The following is a 16920-nucleotide window of genomic DNA, read 5'->3' on the forward strand; positions in this document are numbered from 1 at the left end:
TCTTCAGGCAGTTCCTTTTGACCTCATGATTCTCATTTGCTGTGACATGCACTGTGAGCTGTAAGGTCTTATATAGACAGGTGTGTGGCTTTCCTAATCAAGTCCAATCAGTATAATCAAACACCGCTGGACTCAAATGAAGGTGTAGAACCATCTCAAGGATGATCAGAAGAAATGGACAGCACCTGAGTTAAATATATGAGTGTCACAGCAATGTGAATGGCAGAGGAATGGCAGAGGATCCCCAAATCCAGGTGTGAAAAACTTGTTGCATCTTTCCCAAAAAGACTCATGGCTGTATTAGATCAAAAGGGTGCTTCTACTAAATACTGAGCAAAGGGTCTGAATACTTAGGACCATGTGATATTTCAGTTTTCTTTTTTAATAAATCTGAAAAAATGTCAACAATTCTGTGTTTTTCTGTCAATATGGGGTGCTGTGTGTACATTAATGAGGAAAAAAATTAACTTAAATGATTTTAGCAAATGGCTGCAATATAACAAAGAGTGAAAAATTTAAGGGGATCTGAATACTTTCCGTACCCACTGTATATACATAAATGGATTATCAAAACATATTGTTTTTGCATGTATAAAACAGGCAGAGAGTGAATCAACAGCAGAAAACTGTGAGAAACCAGGAAGTTTGGGAAAAAAGATGAAAGCCATCTCGATGACTATGCGTAAACGGATGGCCAAGAAACACATAAAATCCTACTCTGACGACATGGTGAGTAACAATGCAAGTTCCTCATTTGATTACTGACACTGATTAAGCAACAAAGTTCTTTATTACCCAAATATCAGCAGTTCATCAGATTGTACAGGGGTTGGTTGGCACACTTAAAGAAAAATTAAGTATATGTCTAAATAGTAGGGGGGGGAGGGGTGTTATTCCCTTTGTTGGTTGTTTTACTATCCTAAAATGTTTTTTTTTAATTATATATAAAAACAAAAAATATATATTAAGATATATATATATATATATATATGTGTGTGTGTGTGTGTGTGTGTGTGTGTGTGTGATAAAGGTTAAAAACGCATAAATACTGTAATAGCATATCTGTAATAACAGACAAAGCAATAGTGACCACATAATAAAAACAGTTACTCACACTTGTGTGGTGCCACATTACTGTCGAATCCAATATATTTGGCACAGCAAATCTTTTAGTGAAAATCCAACGTCGAATTGTGCCTCGTTTGTAAAAGAAAATGATGTGAACAAAGGTTCGAGTTCTTACTGACACGGTCTATAACTTATCGTTGGGTTTCTGCGTGGACCTGCGTTTCCCGCTCTTGTCATTTACCTACTATGTGCGGGAATCAGTGGGCGGGGCTAAACAGGCAGTGATGTAGAAGCAGGCGTTGATCATCTTCTACGGAGGAGGTGTTTAGCTACACTATTACATCAGAGTAGAGCATTCCACAACCTGTTGTTTTGGCAGATTGGATTCAATATAAGCTGTTTTTAGACTAACGAGAAAGTTTCTGAAAGTTCTCAAAATTACAGGATGTTTTTTTATAACACAATTACCTCTTATATGTCAAAAGATCAAGGGAATTTAGATTTCTCAGTTCATGACTCCTTTAAATTTGAATCGGTTTTGTAACTTCTGTTTTGACCCAGAAAAAAATTAAGTACACTCTCAGAAAAAAATTTACAATACAAAGCCGTACCCTATATAAGGTCCTAAAGCTATATATAAGTACCTTACATATTAGTACCTAAAATGTGCATATTAGTACCTTTTTAAACGGTACTGCTGCAAGTGACAGTTTTGTACCTTTTTTTGAGAGTGTACCTTATGACCCAGAAATTATGACCCACAAAACCAACCACTGAAACCAACCAACCCCAGTTCTCCCTATCACTTAATCTGTAGAATAGTTCATACGAATATCCAGACTGATATTTTGTTTGGCGCAGGGGGATGACACTGAGGGAGAAACAGAGAATGGGTCTCCAGCAGAGAAGAGCTCAGACCAAACCAGCAACTCATTAGAAAGCCTCTACAGTGGACAGAGCTCATCCAGTAAGCATCTACACACAAGCGACTGAAGTGGAAAGTGATTTGACATTGTAATCATACTCTTTTTGTTTTTGTATTTATTGGCTCAGGTGGTGTGGCTAGCAATTCAGATATATCCAGTAACAGACACAGCCGGAAATTGGAAGAGGAAGTGCCCTACACGGGACAGTTCTGCGGGCGAGCTAAAGTACATACAGACTTTGTCCCCAGTCCATATGATACAGACTCCCTAAAACTGAAGGTGAAATAAATATTGTAATTTTTTTAATTCAAGATTGCTTCCAGTTGATTGAATCAGCACAATTTTAAAGGAGAAACATTAACTGCCAATAGTAAGTTAATGGTGTTGGTAATCTTTTTCAGGTGGGAGACATCATCAGCATCATAAGTAAACCACCTATGGGCATATGGACTGGCATGCTTAATAATAAAGTGGGAAATTTCAAGTTTATTTATGTGGATGTTCTGCCTGAGAAAGAGAAGGAAGAAGAGGAGGCCCCAAAAATAAGACCTGTGAAAGTATGCAAGAAGCCACGACCGAATACACTCCTGGAGTTATTAGAGAGACTTCATTTAGAGGTATAACCTCAGATAGGACACATATGTGTATACAAGTACACACATAGAAGCATCACTTATCCTTCATGCCCACCTGCTTAATCCAGCAAAATCCACCAGAAAACTATCTGTGGATTTTAACGTCACTATCTTCACCTCACACTGATTGGCTGCCACCAGTGTTTTAATTGAACTAAAATAAAAACTATTACAAACAATATATTTTCTGTAACTGAAAAAAACCTGAAATAAAATAAAATCTAAATATTAGATTTAAAAAAAAAACTTAAAAATTCTTTCCTAGAAATGTTGCCTTGTAAATTAACTGAAATTAAGAATTTTAAATTAAAGTACTAAAATAATATGAATATAACAATATAAATTATATAATAGTAATATATGATAGTATATGAATATATTAATAAAATAATATAAATAATAATAACTTTATAATTAATGTTTCATAAAAATGACAAAAACATTTAAAAACATACTTACAACAAAAATAAAATCAATATAAAAATAAAAGCCAATTCAAAAAAACAATGCTATAATAGTATACAAATTATACTGCCAGCTTTTTTGTCATTGGCATATTTGAGCTTTTCTGATTACTTTGACACACTCACCCCTTGTTTCTACATATCAATCCCACAAAAAAGTTAATCAATAAATAAACACTCAGCTCCCTAGAGAATTAATTGAAAATGCCCGTTCACATCCACACTAGTCGGCATATATGATTTAGTGCAAGTGCAAGATAATTCCCCTTAAATTTGAATTATATATGTCCATAAATTTATCTTTGACTGGATAGTTTATAGCTGTATTGCACATTTTAATGTTGGAAATCTCTTTTGTCACAGGAATATGAATCTTCATTACTCCTCAATGGCTACCAGACAGTAGATGATCTCAAACATCTGAAAGAGAGGCATTTGATTGAGCTGAATGTGACCGATCCAGAACACAGACGCAGGTTGCTTGCTGCATCAGACTGCCTCTATGTGCCTCTAAGCAGTGAGTATCAATACAAGCAGTTTGATTGACAGCTTTGGGCAAAGCTATATTTTGGTTTTCTCTGTGTCCATCTCAGGAAACATTATGTCAGCAAGCCTCAGGAAGGACACAGATTCCGCAATCTTTGCATCGTCTATTTTTGTGTTTTGATGAAATTCTGCCTTTTTGAAATATTACAGAGTCAGACAGCGAGTCCAGTATTACTGAAAGTCACAACCTTATCTGTTTTAATTTAATCTATAATGCTCTGTGCAGTCAGGAACAGCCTTTTCCTGTAAATGCAGGTCAGGATTAATTGGCGTTTGAATGTGGGCTCACTGTGTGAGCAGGTGGCACATGGCTGCGCTGCTCTGGCTGATAGGAGTGTGGGATAATAACCAGGAAGACATACTGTCATTTAATTAACATTAATTTCATTTGGGTTTTTGCGCAAATGCAAACCTGATTTGTTCAGCAGAGATGAAATTAACGAGCAGGAGTTTGTATGAGAGATTTAACCTTTCTTTGGTTTGGCTTACAGAAGACGAAGAGGGAGCGATGAAGGGCAATGAGGAGGAAGACGAAGATAATGACTGTCCCAGAGACTCGGGTTGTTTTATTCCTGCAGAGTGTCCTGACAGCTGAGCTGAGAGTTATCCAGTGTCTCTCTCCTGATATCATTTCATGTTAAAGCTACAAACAGACCCACAACTCTGTTAATATGTTTTCTTTTTTTGTGCTCCTCTTTCATTTAGATGTACTTGTGCGTTTTTATTTACACGTTCTTTGTTCAGCTTTGTGTTGATGTAACCTATTTCTGTTACTGCAGATCTTATTTGAACTTTCATGGCAACATACTTGTGTGTGAGGAATTTTTACAGCTTTTACAAATGTTTATGATGACTGAATTGTATATAATATTATTTAAAAATGTTATTTATTCTGAAGCTTCCTCATTTGGCTGTGTTTGAATACACACTGCTACTACTGCACAAATTTATGCTATTAACTTTCCATCTGTTTCTCAAAATAACTATTTGGTTTTGGTGGGTGTTTGGTGGGATGAGTTTCCAGATGACTAGTCACGTGCAATGACTGATAAGGAGGGTTAGTTTCAAAGCACTTTCCAGTTTCCATTCTTTACCTGAATTAATACTTAATACACAATTCCCCTCTCTGATCAGCATGCTAATATATATCGGTAATGACTAATATTTACTGATACAATCTTGATTTTACTTAAAATGTGTTTATCTGGGCTTCCATTACACCTGAGCAGTGCCACAGGCTGATTGTCTCCATGCCACGCCGCACTGATGCAGTAATTCATGCAAAAGGAGGCCCAACCAAGTATTGAGTACATGTACAGTAAATGAACATACTTTCCAGAAGGCCAACAATTCACTAAAAAAAATTTTTTAATTGGTCTTATGAAGTATTCTAATTTGTTGATATAGTGAATTGGTGGGTTTTTGTTAAATGTGAGCCAAAATCATCACAATTAAAAGAACCAAAGACTTAAACTACTTCAGTCTGTGTGCATTGAATTTATTTAATACACGAGTTTCACAATTTGAGTTGAATTACTGAAATAAATGAACTTTTCCACAACATTCTAATTTATTGAGATGCACCTGTATATATAATATAATTCTTGAAAAATCTCTATTATCATATCTTGTCTTGTTTCTGACTTCTGCTCATTCAAACTTATTAGGGCTGAACTTGAATCTGAACATATTACTGCCTTGGATATTTTAACTTCACTAATCCACCTTATTGCCATAATTATTGCAAACATCTCTCCAGTGAACACTGATAAACAATCTGATATTCTACTGCTCTTATTTACTTTTAACTTCGGTATTACAAACGCAGAGCCCACGTGACCTGCTTTTTGGATCCTTTGAGGCATCTGAAAATGTGCATATATTCTCCATACCTTGACCCCATATATTCCCTTACATCATATACCTCGGTTTCGTAAGCACCTTCCTTTTGCCTTCTTTCTAATAAACTTAAGGTCTTCTCCGGTTTCGAAACTAAAAATGATAACAGGAAGTTGTGCAGAAGTCCGCTTGCGCTTTACAGTGCATTCTGGGAAATGTAGTTAACAGCAGCAGTTCCTGTCACATTTGTAACCATGCTACTGATTAAAAGAACTACAACCCCCATCAGCCAAACAGCCCGTATTAGGTCGACGTGTATGTTCGCTCAGTCAGAGCAGATATTGAATGAACATCTCTTATACAAATATTCATAACATATTGGGTTGGAAACATGGCCGGGGAAATGTCCATAATAGGTAAGTGTTAAATTAAACTAATGTACTCCTAAATATATATGTCAAATTTAACAGAATAACCATCTATGTAGCATTTAGCTAGATATAGCACTGACGCATCTGTCATGAAAGTAATAACTGACTGTACGTGGATAACTACCGGTACATCAGACAGACAGATAGATATATTGTCCAACTAGAGACAAAAAAGTCCAAAAAAATGTACGCCATTTATAGACACAGCTGGCGTCCGTTCTTTATACTACAGATGTTACAGCGGCTGTTTCAACATCTAGCTAACGTTACCTATCTAGACAGCATACTTGCGCATCAACTCACCAGGAATATGGTCTAGAATTGCCGTGTTTTATTTTTTCTACATACCACATTTTTGGATAATATACTTTTGTAATACATATGAACGACATGCGTATAGCAACCATTAAGTTTTATGGTAGCCTCTATAACGAAAGAAACGTTTCCTGATTTCACCATTTTTTCTTAGTCATATATATTTTTGTGTGTCCCTACAGGTTCTGTTATCCTGGCTTTGTTCCTGGCAGGATACCTGGGACAGCAGTACCTGCCCCCTCCGAAGCCCAGGGTCATTGGGTTGGATCTTGGGACCACTTTCTGCTCTGTGGGAGTGTTTCAGCCTGGCACAGGCGAGATTGAGGTTATTGAAGATGACAAAGGTCGCAACAGCATTCCGAGTGTGGTGTCATTCACCCCCACCGGTGTGTTTTCTGGACATGAGGGCCAGGAATTGTCTGACACAAATCCTCAAAACACAATTTATGATGCCAAGAGATTTATAGGGAAGATTTTCGATGAAGACACTTTAGAGAAAGAGAGCGCACGATACCCGTTTAAGGTACACATTTCATATTTTACAGTCTTTAATTGCTCTTGCACGGCTTACAGTGTCTCTAACATTTTCTTTACTATTTTAGGTGATATTCAACAACAGGAGTGCAGAATTTTTAGTCTCTACAAATAGCACCTTCACAGTTACTCCTGAATTCATCGGATCCCGTCTCCTGCTGAAAATGAAAAAGATGGCGGAGAAACAACTTGGAGTACCTATCGATAAAGCGGTTATATCAGTGCCAGCAGAGTTTGATGAGAGGCAAAGAAACTACACCATAAGAGCTGCTAACCTAGCTGGTCAGTTTACTACTCACTTCTTAAGGTGTACATTAATCGCAAAAGCCGGTCATTTCATTAGGAATCCACAATTAGGAAAAATTTCACACAAATTCACTGCATTGACCAACAGAAAGCTGCTTGGTTTGAAAGTAACTTCGGTGCAAGACAAGCTGTCCTTCATGCATCTCTATGCTATTGACAATTGACCTTTTTTTTGCACACAAAATTTTGCTAATGTAACCACAGCTTTAGTCTGTCACAACTTGGTTGTCTTGCTATTGGAATCTATGGAAGGCACTCAAACAAAAAATAAATAAAGGTAAATTGTGACTTTTTATCTCACAATTCAAACTTTCTCCTTGCTATTCTGAGAAAACTCAGAATTCAGAGGGAAAAAAGTCAGAGTTGTGAGATGTACACTCAGAATTGCAAGAAAAAAGTAAGAATTCTAAGTTTATATCTTGGAATTCTGACTTGTTTTGCAATTACCTTTTTTTGATTTTTATATTACGTGAGCGGAAACTGGCTTCCATAGAAATCAGTACAAGTATCCTTGTAAAAGCTGATAATGTTCTGGTTTAAATCTATAATAGTTAACTGATCGATCATTGTGCATGTCTTCCTCATCAGGGCTGGACATCCTGCGGGTGATAAATGAGCCCACGGCGGCAGCGATGGCTTATGGACTGCATAAAGCAGAAGTGTTTAATGTGCTGGTGGTGGATCTGGGAGGAGGAACACTTGATGTGTCACTTCTTAATAAGCAGGGGGGCATGTTCCTTACCAGAGCAATGGCAGGTGAGCTGGGTTATATGACATTATAAATGTATCAACTAGGAGAGATTTTACAATAGTAGGTATATTTGTGTGGCTATTAATGGGCAGGGCTACTTTATGTTATTTACATATTTGAGACACATCCTGCTCTGTATTGTCTCCATTATTGCAAGTTTGTTTATTAAAGCAAAGAGGAGGAAGAAATAACGGGTGTAACATGAAGCAAAGTTTAGTTATATATGGTTGCCAAGCAGTTAATTCTAATTTAACGTACACATTAATGTAGAATTCAGCTGATGGCCATTTACGGATGCAAGAAATTTGAAGCTTTTTTAATTCCAGTGTTGCACTCTAAATGATTTTTTGCCCTAATACCACACTTGTTCATTCGTTATGAAAACTCTGTGCATTGAAAAATCCGTGCAAACCTACGTGCAAACTTGTTGTCCTTCTAATATTGAATATCTAATATTCTAATATTTTTTTCTTCAGAAAGGGTTCAATGGTATTTTCCTGTTGTCCTACTATTTTATTATAACAAATACATTAGTGTTTCTAGGCGCAGTGCTATTTCTGCTTTTACGTAATCGCTACCTCCTGGAAGACATTACATTTGCATTTTTGTTTTGCTGTTTTTGTTCAGACTAATATTATAATACATAAAATACATAATCCTTTATCATTTTCACTCACCCCTTTTCTTTAAAATGGTTTAAAGGCTTGAATGCGTTTTGCTTTTAGTCACAATTATGAATTCCCTTACCTGTCCTATCCAACAAAAAAAGAGAGGCGACTCAGAATTTTCGCCGTCGTCAAATCGTTCCACTTTTGTCCAGTACTGATGTTTACGCTTGTGATTTGTCTTTGTCGGTTTTTCTGTCTTGTGACCTGAGATATTTTCTGCTTCTTCAGCCGTACAAGTACCAATTTTCCGGTTGTTTTGCTGGCGAAGCGCATGTTCAGCTGTTTAATTTTTGCAATCTCACGTGGGTGTACATCATTCAAATGACTCCCCACAGCAGCATACACCTTTAAAATATAAAGCAATTCATTTATATTATCTTATAATATTATATTTGTAATACATCGTTAAAATCTAAATATATGAATTCAAATTTCATGGAATTTGTTGTAGTTATGTAAGGTTTTCTTGTTCAGTTCTACAGTATTTTTTGTGAGTTGTATTTTTCAAATCCTTATAGAGTCATCACAAATGATTAGAAAATTCATAGAAAATCATTGAAATTCATTGTTTAGAGAAGTTAGGGACCCTGGTTATGACCTTCTGTATTTGAATACACATACTATGTTTTTCCCCAGGCTCTGTGGTTTGACCTCAATGGGTATTTAGGTTAGAAGGTTTTGGGTAGTGCAATCTCAGCGAAACCTCACTGGCATTTACCTAACACACATGGAAATGGTGTCACATCAGGTGCACAACCTTCATCCTGTTTCAGCACGGAGATTAACACATGGTCTTCATCTCCACAGGTAATAACAAGCTTGGAGGGCAGGACTTCACCCAGCGTTTGCTGCAGTACACCGTCGAGCGAGTGCGGCAACAGTACGGTGTGCCTCCTACTCTTAAAGAAGACATCCACCTCCTCCGACAGGCCGTGGAGGCCGTCAAACTCAACCTCACCCAGGAGCCTCACGTTCACCTCCGTGTCCCTCTTTACCTGCAGACAACGGGAGCCAACGGAGCGCAAGAGGAAAAAGTCCTGTTTCAGGAGAAGCTGACACGGGAACTCTTTGAGGAGCTGAATGCAGATCTCTTCCAGAAGATTCTGGCACCCATTGAGACTGTCCTCATAGAGGGCCATCTAGAGAAAGAGGAAGTGGATGAGATTGTCCTGGTGGGAGGGTCTACGAGGATCCCCCGAATTAGACAACTCATTAGTCAGTACTTTGGAAAGGAACCAAACACCTCAGTGGACCCTGACCTGGCCGTGGTGACTGGGGTAGCCATTCAAGCAGGCATCATGGGCGGCTCTTGGCCTCTCCAGGTCAGCGCAATTGAGATTCCCAACAGGCACCTTCGTAAGACCAACTTCAGCTGATTGGTTGAGAGACTTAAACTGCTACTTGGGCATTTGTCACGTGACTGCTATGTGCCAACAAACCAAAAACCGGCTAAACGATGTGTGTGTTATATGTTTTTGCTTCCTTAAACACATTAGCTTTGCAATGAATTCCTGATTGGGCCAAACACAATGGTTACTGGAGCATTTGTACTTAACGTCTGGCCCAAATTAAAATTTATACATTTATCTAAGCATTGAGAAAATGTTTTTCCCGTTATCTTGAGCAAGTGTCTGCTTGGAACCATATCGGTTAGTTTATTGCCATCTTTGTGCTTAACTGGTACTAACTGTGCAATAAGTCTTTGACAACTGGATTTAGCAGGTTTAATGATGTTATATTCAGGGAAGCAGCTGTTTGTATATAACTGGATAATCATTCTAGTATCAGCTATTTATTTATTTTGCCAAGGCTAGTTGTGATTTCAGCTAGCTGTTTCTGTCTACTGGAGTTTTGCTTGTGCCTTTTTATTCATTGCCACATTTAAATGTGTAACGTAGACTAAGCATAGTCTGATTTGTACTTTATTTTTTAAAGACTTACTGTCTTTTTTGTATAGAGTTAAGTATTAGTAAACCGTAATACCACCTGCCAACTGTTAAATATGAATCATTTAAAATGTACCAGCATGACCAATGTGGTATTTAGTTCATTAACTCTTCAAACTGAAGCTTTTATAAGAATGTGAATTAAAAGATATATAAATGTTTACATATTTCGTGTTTAGGTTCACATATTTCTGCATATTAAAAAAAGTGAAGTATAATTACCCATTTTGACCAAAAAACAAATGATGTTGCTTTTTGTGTTGACCCGTTTTGTTTATATAATGCTAAAAGCTTAATATTAGAGGTGAATATAGTTTAATGCACTTTACATATAGAGTTCAGAACATTGCACAAAGTCAAAAGGGAAAACAATTATACAATTATCAGTGTGAATGCATATTCAAAACATTACTGTAATTGTAAAAAAACACTGAATTCTATTTTTGTACAGTCCTTTACCATTTCATTTGTTGCATTATGCACATAACCCGGTTTGTGGGTGTGATTAAAGTCCTTTAACTTTTGCTACTGTGCAAAGAAAAACAAACCTTGTTAAAACTGCAGAGTTTTTTTATTGAGCGACCTCTGAAACACATCAATACAAAATAAAAACATCAAACAGCACAATCGTTCAGCCTCGTCCTCTGTGTGACAGCACAAGCCACTGTAAACAATGTCACATCTCACATTTACAATATTAAGTAAAGGGTCAGGACATCTCAGCAATGGGAAGCCCTGTACAAAATATTTAATACATGAAAAGCTACTCAAACGAAAGGATTGAGACTAAAATGACAATGTAACAGTTAAAAAAATAAAACAAATCACTGAACAATATTCAAACACACTTTTTATAATAGGACAGTGTCCGAGTAATATTGCACAGCATTGAAACTCCAAGCCAGCTTCCTTTATAAACAGTGTTCAACTATAGAATCCAAACTCAATTTTGGACAGACCCTTTTTCATGGATCTTTAAGTTTTGGTTTCTGTAATCCACCATTTCAACCTAACTAGGGGACTTTTTTTGTTTTTCCTAAATTAAACCACAGATATGCCAAACATAAATATTCCATGTAATCTGGCATCATACCTACTAAGACGATAAGGCTGGGTGATTTCCTTCCAAAATGACAACTGAGCCACATGCTAAATAGGTGGTATATTAAATACAGCAAATATAACTTGAAGGCTAAAGGCAGGCACTCTGTAAACACCTGTTTATTCTTAAAAATTCTTAAAAACCGTTTGAACAGAAGGCATCATTAGACTGTGAATATCACACCAAACCAAGGTCTAGAAAAAAAAAAAAAAAAAACTGGCATAATATGTTATACTCCACATTGGCTGGCTATGGAAGATTAGAAAAATAAAATCCCCAAAAACCGACAGATAAAATCCACTATATTATCATAGGCATGCTTTCAATACGAAGCAAGTAACGGGCATTCCAGAATCCTCAAGCGTTACGTAGGGGAAGAGGCCACAAATTTTGGTAATAGTCAACAGAAGAACCGCACTTCCTACTTCTCTTTACTGTCCAGAATTTAAAACAAGCAGCTTAATAATTGGGGGGGGGGGGAATTCTGTACACGGGCCATCAGAAACAGTAGGCTAAGAGTTGAGTCAGTAGTTCAGAGGAGACACCACAAGCTTGATCAGGATGTGATGTGATTTTTTTTTGTTCCATGAGTCAATGAGCAACGTCTTAATTGGTGTAGTAGTTAAATTCATTTTCCGTATAGGGTTCATCGCTGGTAACTCCGTTGCTCACCTCTGTGGAATAAGACGACAGGAGGCAATACAAATTATGCTTAACGCCCACAACGTTTACAAGACCTCCACTATGACAAACCAAGGATCTTCAATCATACTGGAGATGTACCGGCTCTGTTCCAAAACCTAGTGAGCTGCCTACCTAGACAGCACTTTATTAGGCATCACAGGTGTGAATCTGATGTGAAAGCAGTTTAAAACAGTAAACTGCATACTATTTCTACCTTATAAGATGGATTTTTGTCTAAAAATCTTGGCTGAAGTCAGTATGACACATATTGTTTACAGATAGTGTAATTGTGAAAAGCAATTTATTCTCTGAGGAAATCCGAGATGGAAACTATATTTTATTATTACTTTTTGTGCCGAGTAGTGGATAAATTCATTAGCTTAGCTACATACAGTGGGGCAAAAAAGTATTTAGTCAGCCACCAATTGTGCAAGTTCTCCCACTTAAAAAGATGAGAGAGGCCTGTAATTTTCATCATAGGTATACCTGAACTATGAGAGACAAAATGAGAAAAAAAATCCAGAAAAACATTAAAAGACACTTATTATGATTTACATATATACATTCTGTTCTTTTCAACATGGGTAAGAATGATTTCTAAATGATCATGTGACAATGAAGTATGCAGTACTGAAAATTCAGCTTTGCCATCAAAGGAATAAATAAAATTTTTATATATATTCAAATATAAAACAGTTATTCGAAATTGTAATAATATTTCACAATATTACTGCATTTTTGATTATATAAATGCAGCCTTTGGTGAGCAAAAGAGACTTTTTTCAAAAATAACAATAACAAAGAATACCTACTTCAAAATGTAAAATAAAATGATAAGGAGTGCATGTGTGACCATTTACTAAGTTTATGCCTATATAGAACATTTCAACTCAGTCATAGGGTTTAATATATTAATATGCTTTATATGGTAGCTACTTATGTGGGTTTGCACACTTGAAACAGAGCCAGTGGTGAAAAAAGCACACTGTAGATCTTCGTGAATTCCACATGTCTGAATGATCGGGTTAGTTATCATCACCCTCATACTCACCAAACGCAGGCCACAGTTACCCTGGCCATTGATGCTACAGCCCTGCATTAGCTATCATTCAAGCTGTGGGATGTCAGTGGAGTATGGATTGATGGAAGAATGGATGCAGGAAGAGACGGGATGGTGGCAGACAGTGAGAGACAGGAAGGAGAGGGGAGGGAATGAGATGGAATGGGATGAAGGGATGCGGTGACACAGACTCAAACCCAGGAGGTGGACAGCTACTGTGGCTGACCTTAGAGACAGGGCAAACACACACACACACACAAACACACACACACACACACACACACAGAGGCATGCAAAGATTGCTGGGACACATGCACACACAATAATAATCCAAAAACACATTGCATGCAACACATGAACAGTCAACTGGACATAAATCGCAAAATAACCCATGACAGAGGGATCTTGTGTCACTCTGAAGGAGATAATGTGATAATGAACATTGGTTGTACATTATCCCACATTATTACACAGCTACTTATCAAAGAAATACATCATCAATGAATCCTCTGGAGTGAATGGGTGCCGTCAGAATGAGAGTCCAAACAGCTGATAAAAACAACTTAAAAACACATAGCTTTTCATTTCACAAGACATTACTTGATGGACTGGAGTGGTGTTTCTGTGACTCATTCTGACGGCACCCATTCACTGCAGAGGATACAAGTGAGCAAGTGATGTAATACAAAATTTCTCCACATCTGTTCCGATGAAGAAACCCAGCTACATCTTGAATGGCCTGAGGGTGAGTATATTTTCAGCACATTTTCATTCCTGGGTGAACTATTCCTTTAAAATAAAAATATTAAAGTCCTTCATATTTGATGGTGATGGTGCTAATGAGCTTTTCTAACTTCTTGGTATAAAAAGAGAAACAATGTGAAGTAATATATGACACATGAAAAAAACAGCACCAGTATTGTGCCATGGACAATGGTGAAATATGTCGTTTAGTGATTATTATATAAATATTTGATTGACCAATCAGAATCCAGTATTTCAGAGTACAGTGTAATAAGCTTACGTACAGCACTCTCATACACAAGCAATATGAGAAACATCAAAAGGATGTGGTTAGGTGGCTCTTACCAGAGAAGATGAGCTTCTCCTTCATGATGTTGACATCTCTGCTGGATCTCCTGACGGCTGCGCTCAGCATGATCTGCTCTGGGTTGTAGCTCCGCATCCCGCTCATTCTCCACCTGTGATCACGTGCACACACAAACACACACACGTACACAGACTGACCTTAGTGACAGAGTTCACACTGATACTGCAGCTAATAAAATCTATGCTTTTTAAAATCATTAGTCTCACAGTGATCTACTAATGTAATTGGTAGTCTATGATATATACAGTGTGTTTACACAACCTATCAAACATTTGGGTCAGTGACCCCAAGAAATTAATACTTTTTAAAGGAAGGATGCATTAAATTGATCAAAAGTGATATTTCAATTTATTTATATTTCAAATTAATCGGTTCTTTAAACCTTCTATTTATCAAATAATCTTGAAAAAAATATATACTACAGTTCCCACAAAAATATTCAGTTACTGTTTTCAAAACTGATAATTATAAATGTTTCTTGAGCAGCAAATCTGAATATTAGAATGTTTTCTGAAGGATCATGTGATACTGAAGACTGGAGTAATGATGCTTAAAATTCAGCTTGCCCATCAAAGGAATAAATTATATTTTAATATGAAATATATTTATATTAAAATAGTAAAAGAGTTATTTTAAAATGTAACAATATTTCACACTATTACTATTTTACTGTATTTTTAATCAAATAAAGATCATCTTTTCAAAAAAAAAAAAAGACCAAACCCAATCTTCTGAAAGGTATTATATGAATAATATACTAAACTCTTAAGATTTTAGATTTATGTATGAACTAAAATCAAAGCTGCTAATCTAAAGTTCTAGCGACCATCTGTTCAAATGACCCAAAATACAATGTATGTTTTATTATGTATTTATTTATTTATTCTAATAATATCTCTTAATCCCACACCATCTGTCAAAACTGACATTTTGGGGTGTTTTTTTGGTCCAAAACAAAAGCATTTGAATTAAACTGGACAGCTGGTAGAAATATAGATAACCTTCCATCTAAGTGTAAACTGTTTTCGTGGGGAAAAAACACTCTTCTGCAACGATAGAAAATTATTCTCTTACTGAAACAAAAACCAGCTAAATAATCTGTAACTGTCAGTCATGTGATTGTCACCCCCTAGTGGATGAGTGCGGAATGATTTAGCAAAACCATCAAGTCTTCCTGTTTGTGAACCTTAATCCGAGTCATTCCATATAATGTACCTCAATTAAATATGAATTATATGTTAAATGATAAGCAGTGATATTAAAGTGTAATCATGTGGGCTGTGGTTTAGTGAGAAGAGTTAGTAATAGCATTGACAAAATACAGGTAGAACGAAAAATCCAGGCAGATAGATTGAAACAGGGTTATACAGAGAAAGAAGGGCAAGAAAGGGAGATATACACTGGCAGCATGGGCCAACAGCGCTGACCCAATTACCTGATCATGTGATAGCTGAGAGATGCCAGAATGCAGCAGAGAAGAGGAGCATGCACATCAGGCAGAGAGCAAGAAGAAGAGGAGGAGAGGTGGAAGAAAGGGTACAAGAGTAAAAGAAAGGGAGAGAGTTAAGAGGTCAGTTCAGAAAAGCAGATGCAAATGTCACTATGGCAAGCGCAGCAAACGTAGAGGATCCAGAGCCCATCATAACATTGAGTTTTCAGTTCACGCATTTACCAGTGATGCTGATCTCCAGCATTAAACATAATATTATAACGCAAAACCATATCAACGCAAACACATTTTCTTCTTATCCTTCTTTCCTTCTCTTTCACGCTAGAGGTAATCATGTTTCAGGATGCATTAATATTTGTTTTGTAAAGGTCAAACAATGTGAACTTCCCATGGGAGGCTGTATTTGATTACATCTGATGAAACTACAACACATCATTTGACTGTGTGAAACAATCCAAGTGAAGTTATTTCATATTTATTTACTAGAATTTACAATCTAGATGTTTTAAGGAGTGACTTTATTTGTTAAAGGGCCGGGGTCATATGATGCTGCTAAAAAGAACATTATTTTGTGTATTTGGTGTAATGAAATTTATTTACGCGGTTTAAGGTTCAAAAAACACATAATTTCCCACACACTGTACATTATTGTTTCTCCTCTATGCCCCGCCTTTCTGAAACGTGTCGATTTTTACAAAGCTCATCGGTCTGAAAAGCAAGGTGTGCTGTGATTGGCCAGCTATCCAGTGCGTTATGATTGGCTGAATACCTCAAGCGTGTGACGGAAATGTTACGCCCCTACCATATTGTGATGATGCCATCAGGCCGGAGCGATGATTCAAAAACATGAAAAAAAACATTATAAACGAGGCATTCGTTGCATCCAGTGGGGACATAATTATTGATTATAATGACTTATACTGTCTTTTTACGTGTTGCATTGCATCGCGCCGTGTAAACATAAAACCATGTCTGCATTTGTGATCGGAGAAATGACAATCAACAAGCCCTACTCTACACTGCCCAAAAAACTCGCTTTAAATATAAAAAATATAAAATATAAAAACTCTTTAAATATAAAAAA

The 16920-nt window shown here is 36.7% G+C and overlaps 3 protein-coding genes across 5 annotated transcripts in view; 2 read left to right on the forward strand and 1 right to left on the reverse strand.

Moving 5' to 3' along the window:
- Positions 1-4536, forward strand: part of LOC107588143 (SAM and SH3 domain-containing protein 3-like) — a 10776-nt gene extending 6240 nt beyond the window's left edge. The window contains exons 10-15 of the mRNA XM_016276158.1: positions 559-729; positions 1930-2035; positions 2116-2273; positions 2396-2611; positions 3457-3610; positions 4131-4536. Of these exons, the coding sequence (XP_016131644.1) occupies positions 559-729; positions 1930-2035; positions 2116-2273; positions 2396-2611; positions 3457-3610; positions 4131-4234 (909 nt within the window). The 3' untranslated portion in view covers positions 4235-4536. The remainder of the gene's footprint in view (positions 1-558; positions 730-1929; positions 2036-2115; positions 2274-2395; positions 2612-3456; positions 3611-4130) is intronic.
- Positions 4537-5780: 1244 nt separating this feature from the next.
- On the forward strand, positions 5781-12004 carry hspa13 (heat shock protein 70 family, member 13). Its single transcript, XM_016275462.1, has 5 exons — positions 5781-5894; positions 6407-6747; positions 6827-7040; positions 7653-7820; positions 9291-12004. The coding sequence occupies exons 1-5, from the start codon at positions 5870-5872 to the stop codon at positions 9857-9859; spliced, it is 1317 nt and encodes a 438-aa protein (XP_016130948.1). The 5' UTR covers positions 5781-5869; the 3' UTR covers positions 9860-12004.
- gdpd5b (glycerophosphodiester phosphodiesterase domain containing 5b) overlaps positions 11828-16920 on the reverse strand; it is a 35508-nt gene continuing 30415 nt past the window's right edge. The window contains exons 14-17 of one of the 3 annotated variants that reach the window (XR_001609495.1): positions 15822-15836; positions 14365-14477; positions 13267-13501; positions 12128-12205 (exon numbers count right to left, since the gene is read on the reverse strand). Coding sequence is in view for 2 of the 3 variants with exons in the window: in XM_016275438.1 (XP_016130924.1) it covers positions 12138-12205; positions 14365-14477; positions 15822-15836 (196 nt within the window). In the remaining variant the exon portion in view is untranslated. Of the gene's footprint in view, positions 12206-13266; positions 13502-14364; positions 14478-15821; positions 15837-16920 lie in introns of all 3 variants that reach the window. The other 2 variants (XM_016275438.1, XM_016275447.1) reach the window with 2 other exon arrangements.

The sequence above is a fragment of the Sinocyclocheilus grahami genome, unplaced genomic scaffold (assembly GCF_001515645.1).
Source record: "Sinocyclocheilus grahami isolate Dianchi unplaced genomic scaffold, SAMN03320097.WGS_v1.1 scaffold6.1, whole genome shotgun sequence".
NCBI classification, from domain to species: domain Eukaryota; kingdom Metazoa; phylum Chordata; class Actinopteri; order Cypriniformes; family Cyprinidae; genus Sinocyclocheilus; species Sinocyclocheilus grahami.